Source organism: Haplochromis burtoni, unplaced genomic scaffold (assembly GCF_018398535.1).
Source record: "Haplochromis burtoni strain Fernald_Lab_line unplaced genomic scaffold, NCSU_Asbu1 Contig_618, whole genome shotgun sequence".
Classification (NCBI taxonomy): domain Eukaryota; kingdom Metazoa; phylum Chordata; class Actinopteri; order Cichliformes; family Cichlidae; genus Haplochromis; species Haplochromis burtoni.
The window spans coordinates 203,147-211,234 of record NW_024582979.1 but is presented as its reverse complement, the minus strand read 5'-3'; the positions used below and the strand labels follow the sequence as shown (position 1 = coordinate 211,234).

Genomic DNA, 8,088 nt, shown 5'->3' with positions numbered 1-8,088 from the left:
ACTGAGGTCTAGCAGGACAAGCACAGAGATGAGTCCACTGTCAGAGGCCATAAGAAGATCATTTGTAACCTTCACTAAAGCTGTTTCTGTGCTGTGCTGAGCTCTGAAACCTGACTGAAACTCTTCAAATAAACCTCTGCAGATGATCTGTTAGCTGTTTGACAACTACTCTTTCAAGGATGTTTGATATAAAGGAAGGTTGGAGATTGGCCTATAATTAGCTAAGACTGCTGGGTCTAGAGATGCTTTTTGAGTAAAGGTTTAACTACAGCCAGCTTGAAGGCCTGTGGTACATAGCCGATCATTAGAGATAGGTTGATCATATTTAAGATCGAAGATTAATTAATGGCAGGACTTCTTTGAGCAGTTTTGTAGGAATGGGGTCTAAAAGACACGTTGATGGTTTGGAGGAAGTAATTATTGAAGTTAACTCAGAAAGATCAATTGGAGAAAAAGAGTCTAACTTAACATCAATGGTACTAAGAGTAGCTGTAGATAATATTACATCTGTGGGATGATTACTGGTAATTTTTTCTCTAATGATAAGAATTTTATTTGTGAAGAAGTTCATGAAGTCATTACTAGTTAACGTTAAAGGGATGGTTGGCTCAACAGAGCTCTGACTTTTTGTCAGCCTGGCTACAGTGCTGAAGAGAAACCTGGGGTTGTTCTTATTTTCTTCAATCAGTGATGAATAGTAAGATGTTCTGGCTTTGCAGATAGTATCTAACGTTTCTAAGGTACTTAGAATGAGACAATTTACTGGAGGAGCTTATCACAAGCTTGCTGAGATCTCAGTCATTAGAAAATCGATTGCTCCAGACTTCAGCTTGGAACATCGAGTTTGGACCAATCAGTATGCAATCTTTCCATACAGGGAGCAAGAACTTTGTAATGACATGTTTGACTACACAGCCAGCTATGCTGACACCTCTACGCCCTTTAAAGCTCCTCACATCATAACTGTCTTTTCTTCTTCTCTCCTCATGGGTCATTGATCTGACTGGTTACCCTGTGGTATATGATGATAACCATTTTTTTCATCCATCCAATCACCTGTCATGTATTTTTTTTTAAATCCTTCCCCTTTCCAAAACAGACTTCACAGAATCAGCCTAGAAAAGGACTGTTTTTTAATGCAGTGGTTAACACGTGTGCCTATCACATAAATATCCCTGGTATTGCATGAGACACAAATCCCTGGAAGAGTTGTGTCGGGAAGACTATCCTGCTTAAAAATCTGCACCAGCGTGTGGGTCCATCTGCTGTGGCAACCGCCTGCAAATGGGGGAGCGGCGGAAAGGAGCTTTCAGAGCCCAGAACCAGTTTAAAAGGCAAGCTGGTGCAGTTAGTGTTAGCGAAAGGGTGTATCTGAACCAAAAACATGGTCGTGATGTACAAATGTAAATCAGTTTATAAAAATTATATAAATAAAAACTGTCATGATGAGGTAGGGTCTTGCTGTACATTTAATTGGGTTATTGGGTTATTGTATATAATAACATCTTATAAAAAAAACTGTAAGTTTGGATATTTACCATTAAATATTGTGGCGGTTGTGGCTCAAAGAGTTGGGTGTTCGTCTCGTAACCGGAAGGTTGCCGGTTCGAGCCCCGGACAGTCTCGGTCGTTGTGTCCTTGGGCAAGACACTTCACCCATTGCCTACTGGTGGTGGTCAGAGGGTCCGGTGGTGCGATATGGCAGCCTCGCCTCTGTCAGTGCAACCCAGGGTGGCTGTGGCTACAATGTAGCTGCCATCACCAGTGTGTGAATGGGTGTGTAAAGCGCTTTGGGGCCCTTAGGGACTAGTAAAGCGCTATACAAAATACAGGACATTTACTTCACCTACCGCCTACTGGTGATGGCCAGAGGGGCCGATGGCGTGATATGGCAGCCTCGCCCCAGGGCAGCTGTGGCTACAACTGTAGCTTGCCTCCACCAGTGTGTGAATGAATAGTGGAATTGTACAGCGCTTTGAGGGCCCTGAAAAGCGCTATCCAATCCATTATTATTATTATTATTATTATTATTATTATTATTATTATTATAAAGAAATATCAATTATGTTGTTTTCTTTACATATTTATCAATATTTATTAAACTGACAGTATACTCAAAGCAGATGGAGGTAGATAAGGCTAATGCTTTTTCATTGGAAAACTGTCAACTTTTTTTTTCATGTGAATGTGATGGCCTTCTTTGAATTAATATTCATTTGTTTTTTATGTGTATTAAAACTTGTTACTTATATATTGGAAATACAAATTTGATTGATTGATTGATTGATTGATTGATTGATTGATTGATTGATTGATTGATTGATTGATTGATCCTTCTCTCAGACGAACCAAATTCTGACAGCTGGATGTCTGTTACTGAAAAAAATCAGATAATGTGGGGTTGGCTACCTTTCAGTCTGAGGTGGTCACGGCCACCTTTAGCTCTGGCCCTGTTCCTGTAGGAAATATCTGCTTCTTTAACAGCTACATGTACAACCACCAAGTCACTATTTTTTTCTGTGCTACACTGTATGAGCCTCCTGTGTTGGAAGACCAGCTGCTGATGGGGTCTGCGATGACGCAGAAGCAGAAAAGTAAAGTAAAATGTAATAATTAAGATTTGAATAACAATACTGTTTATTATTTACACTAATAAATCTCTATTTATCCTGAGTAAATAGCGTTTGAATGACTCGTGTTGATTATAAGCCTTAATTCCATCGGTTCGTTTAGATTTCTTCAAATATATCGTGTTAAAATATTTAAGAACAATTTGCAATCAGCCTTTCTAAGACGCTTATTTTATTTTACTTTATTTTATTTTATTTTATTTTATTGATTTGTAAAGGTTGGTACTGAGCCCAGGATCTCTCTATTTCGAACTTTTCTCTTGTTTTTTTGCCTTGGTACTTACTTTAACTGCCTCCACTTAAAGAATTCTTATTTAGATATCACACAATCATTTAAAATACAAACATGGCATTTTACGTTAAATTCAACACGCGTAATCGCAAATACAACATGTGATGTCCGTTTCTGAGGGGCAGATTTTCGAGTCGTCTCAGAGATTTAAACTTCCCGTTTTTGTACAAATCGAGAGAGAGAAGAGTCACCGGTGGGAGGAGAGTGCGGGGTTTAATTCACCTTATTCAAAGTTCGTGAGCGCGTGTTTTGATGGGCAAGCCTTTTGGAGAGCGTGGGGGCTGCGAAATCAGACGGACCCGACTGAACTTCCTTCCTCGCCTGGACCTGAGGGGAGGAAAAAAACGAAGGAGACGAGAAAAAACAGGTCGACGCTTTTATAAATGGGGATTGTGCTCAGCTTTCAGCCGCTGTATCAGCTTCAGGTCGTCAAACACAGACGTTCACGCCACCGGAGTCACAATCGGAGGCCTTTTTAAGATCGGCACCATGATTCCGAGAATGCCTCTTTTCTCTCTGCTTTTCCTCTGCGGGCTGCAGGAAGCTCTCCTCTCTCCGCTCGTACGTTGTTCCAAGAATGCATTTTGTGCTTTCGACGTTCCCGTGGATCTTCGAGGCGCCAAAGAAACGTGTGAAAAATATTCTGGAAGCTTATATCAGTTAAACTCCAAGGAAGAACTTGGTGATTTAACGACTCTAACCAGACTCAGCGGTAAATACTGGCTCCAGAGCAGCGACGAGACGGGTCCGAACTGCCCCGTGGTCTCCATGATGGAGGGACAGGGCGCCACAGTGGTGAGGGTTCCGTGTCAAGACCAAAAGCTGGACGGATTTTTCTGCCAGATGACCGAGTATTGCAGTCCGTTGAATGCGTCGCCAGGCACAGCTGTGAACTACACCTTAGAGACCTTTAAGTTCGGTTATTCGGAGGTTTTTCCACTGGGAACCACGGCTGAAGAACGAAAGCTCGGTGGTAAATATCCAGAGTCGAAGCACTTGTGCTACGACAAGTGGCTGAAAGCTCCGTGGAAATGTGAGGTGATGGGTGGAGGCTGCGAGCACGAGTGCGATTCTTCAGTACCCGGCTGCGTCTGTCCCACCGGGCTCGTCCTCCATCGTAATAACGTCTCTTGCTCCACGGGCCCGTGCACAGAGTGCGCGCAAGGATCCCAGCGGGAGGATGACAGCTTCCAGTGCAAGTGCAACAAAGGCCACGACCTGGGCCAGGGGGGGAAGAGCTCCGTGGAGGCGGATGAATGTAAGGCATGCACAGCTGATCAGATGTGTGTGAGTACGCGCGAGGGCCATGAGTGCAGGTGCAGATTTCGCGGCTTCGTTTTGGAGGAGGGAGAGTGCCTAAATCTAACGATCTGTAAATCCTGCGAGCACGACTGCGCTAAAGTCAACGGGGAGTACCGGTGTGTGTGCCGGCGCGACTACATGGTGTCACCGTCAGACCCCACCAAGTGTACGCTGAACTGCACCGAGAGGGACTGCAGATGCAGCTCATCGGCAGGCTGCGAATGCCTCGATGGCTACGTTAAAGACAACGTGAATGGCACAGACTTTTGCACAGATATAGACGAATGCGAGGCTCAGCGTATGTGTGACCACGTGTGTGAAAACTTCTTCGGTGGTTACAGGTGTCGCTGCCGCGAAGGCTTCCAGCTGCGGGACAATGGCAAGTGCGTGAGCCTGTCCGAGGAGCAGGAGGAAGAAGACGATGGTTCAGGCTCTCCCTCTCTGAGCGTCACATCAACCGGCGAGCCGACCAGCGCTCACCCGGCTTCACTGCCCCCCTACATCAAAACCGGCAGCGTCCTGGGCATCGCCGTGTTCATCGTGCTGGTTGGCGTGCTGCTGGTTTTCCTGCTGCGGAACATCTTTAAACGTTGCGGCAGTCTTGAACTCCCACCCCTCAAACGACCAGATATAGATATCTTCTATCTGCAGCAGGTGACCACGGAGACCTACAAGAGGCTGTCCTTCGACAAGCAGATTAAAAATGACACCCAGAAACTTGAACTGAACCTGTGAAGTCGCACAGGTGAGCCTTCATTTCAAGTCAAACGCACTGGTTTCTCCGCGGAGAGGCTTCATAGCCCAGCACTGCAATAAATGGCACATAGTAAATTTAGAGTATAGACGCTGCACATTAAGATATTCATCTGAATGTTTTCTACATGGGAGCACAGTTACTGGCCTATGGTTTGTATTCCACTAAAACACATTCTGCTCAGTTTATGGGGTGTCATTTGTGCCAAAATTATGCTGACAAGCGTGGAGTCATTTATTTCTTGTCTACTTCGAGCAAAATTGTTTTCGCATGCAGGCTGTTTGAGTTAACCCTCACAGCACCTTTAATTTTGCTCTCCTGCATTGTTCAGCATGTGGGCCCGATGTGCCGCTTGAGCGTTATGTCTTTCTTCTAGTTATTTGTAAAGAAAACATATTTTTGAATTGTATGTAATAATATCCAGAATAAGAATTCATTTTTCAAAAACTGCTCAAACAAAATCCAGAAAAATATACAAAAAAATAGTTTTCAATTAAATATTAGATGGAACTGCAAAAAGATGTTGGAAGATGTCGTGAAAAATCATCGCACAGTCTGTTTGTTAAAATAGTGTGGCACAGATTAATTCAGGATTCGATTCAAAGTTGAAAAGCAGAAACAAATGCTTCATCGGATATATTCAGACATCCTTTTGGCACAGGTGGATAAATTACCGACAGTTTGCAGTAATGTATAAATGATACTATGATGGAAGAAATCTGACAGTAATGGTACTGAAAAGTTTATCTATAGCTAGAGTCCCATTCCAAACAGGCTCATAACAGCCATGCTGTTACAAGGCGATCCATCTTATTGGTCCTCAAGAAAATGCTTTTGTATTTGAGAAGTTAAACCTTGCGGTCACTCTCCAGTTTTGAAGGAGCTACTGTTGCTCTTTGTAGCCTTAACGACGTACCGTGACTGACGTTTGCTCACAAAATTGGCCCCAAACATAAGACATTTTGGAGTGAATCGCCAAATTCTCTTTATGTATGATTTCCCTGGGTGTAAAACTTTGATTTTTATGTTTATTTTTTTGTGGACATGAGGAATGTCCATAAAAAAAATTCCCTTGAATTCCCTTGAATAAAAGAGGGAAGAAATAGTATTCTAATGGAGACTCTTTGTATATCAGAAACAAACATTTTGTCATGTCTGTGCAATCCTAATGCTCGCATCATACGAGGTTGAATGTTATGGTCTTTGCTGTGTAACAGAGCGATCTGGACTGATCATGAATGTAAATCTGTGCTGCTATGGTTTTGTATATAAAATACCACTCTGTGCAACTGTTAGCTTTCACTTGTTACTGTCTTTGCTAATTTTGGAGTCAATATTACCCTTTTTTCTTTCCTCATATTTTATTTTTTTAGACAAACCTGGTGTAACACTGTTTAAATTGCTATTAAATGGTTAACTTTCAGAATCAGAAACTTTATTGTCATTGTCACAGGTACAACGAAATTAAGAATGGTCCCCGATCATTGCATCATCCCTAGTAATATCAAAATATAAATAAAACAATAAAATTCAATAAATAAAATACTTAAAATACTAATAAGACGTAACAGTAAACATTCACACTGGTCCAAAGGCCACAGGACTCTTTGGGAACTCAAGAGTCCTTTAAAGTCACGCAAGACGGGCTGATAAATGTGCACTTGTTTTGCATGTGATAAATCAGTGATCATGCAAACCAAAGTGAAATATTTTGATAAATGTGTTATCATTTCTCTGGTTTTACCATTTCTGCTGTCTGTGTCAGGGCTGGGGTCACACTCAGACACATTGTCAGTGTTAGCAGTGAAAAAAAAAGATGTACGCCTCTGGGTGTGAAAAGCAAAAGATAACACAAAGGGAACAAATGCAGGGGGATAAAGGTATGTTTCCATCAACAATTACTGTATTTTATGACCTCATTAAAGATAAGACTCAAACAAGCAGACCAGAGAACATATGTGATGTTCATGTGTGAGTCATGTTCCTACATAGTCCTGATGCTTTCATGCTGTAATGTAAAAATGCTGCATTAGCTAAAGTTATACTATAAGGATAAGTTGTTACTGATTTGGCTGCTTTTTCTGGAATAAATGTAACCATGGATTCCTGACCTGACGGACTGTGCTAGTCACATAGTCAGAGGGATGTCCTCTGATCCTCAGCATATCCCACTGACGTGCTATGTAACCTGCATTGCGTCTATATGAATCAGGACCTCTGATTTCTTTGCAGTTATAGTCCAAAATTGTTACACTTCAGTTAGCTGTTTCATTTAGTAAGACCGACTTTGGGTCTTGTTCCCTTGCAAAAGTTACAGTTTGCTATAAGTTTTTAAAATAAACTCAACTCATTCCATCACGTGTCCCCAGGAGCACTGTCAGAATATTTGGAAGCAACAAACAACAACAAAGCCGCCGTGATGCTCCCCCATGACGACAGAACAACGGGTGAGTGTTTCCTACAGATTAATATGGACTAGCCTGTGAGATATGTTTATCACTAACAAATGCATTTGCTTTTAATATGACATATTTGTTGTTTTTATTCCATCTCTGAAAAGTGAAGAGCTCTTTTCCCTACAAATAGTTGGTCTTTCAATTTTTCTTTTCTATCCTTTTTATATAAGAAAATGATTTTTAGGTTTGTGTTAAATTGCATTTGATATATCCTCTTTGGTCAAGCTGACGGAAAAGCTTCAAATCAAACTATGCGCAGGGCTCCATAACAACTTGGGCCTGCTCTGAGGGCATCATAGAGCACACAACAACAGAGCCAAGCAAAAATGCATGGAATTCTGCTTTTAAAAGGCTTATCTCTTGTCTTACATGAAAGTCAACACTTTACAGCTGTTAATTTCGTTCTTATTCTACCTTGTTGTGAGATAGTAATACTTGAATGCCCAAAAAACCATGTAAAAACTGTAGAACCTGAGGGAAGCGGGGTTAAAGCATCTGACCCCAGAAATGCTGCTCGATAACAGACATGCTACATAGAGAGAGAGATGGGAGGGGTTTATTGCAAACAGAGGGGAGGGGTCCGTTTGATGACCTCCGCCCCCCCTTACGTGCAGCTTTGCTGCGTACGTGCGTAAAAGCCGTGCGTAATTGTGG

At 42.0% G+C, this 8,088-nt stretch overlaps 1 protein-coding gene across 1 annotated transcript; it reads left to right on the top strand.

Annotated features, from left to right (window-relative positions):
* Nucleotides 1–3,093: 3,093 nt before the first annotated feature.
* On the top strand, nucleotides 3,094–6,056 carry LOC121812489 (thrombomodulin-like). Its single transcript, XM_042214843.1, has one exon. The coding sequence runs from the start codon at nucleotides 3,175–3,177 to the stop codon at nucleotides 4,957–4,959; it is 1,785 nt and encodes a 594-aa protein (XP_042070777.1). The 5' UTR covers nucleotides 3,094–3,174; the 3' UTR covers nucleotides 4,960–6,056.
* Nucleotides 6,057–8,088: the final 2,032 nt, after the last annotated feature.

Excerpts from the sequence above, each read along its gene's own strand:
- LOC121812489 (XM_042214843.1), top strand. The coding sequence starts at position 3,175 with ATGGGCAAGCCTTTTGGAGAGCGTGGGGGCTGCGAAATCAGACGGACC.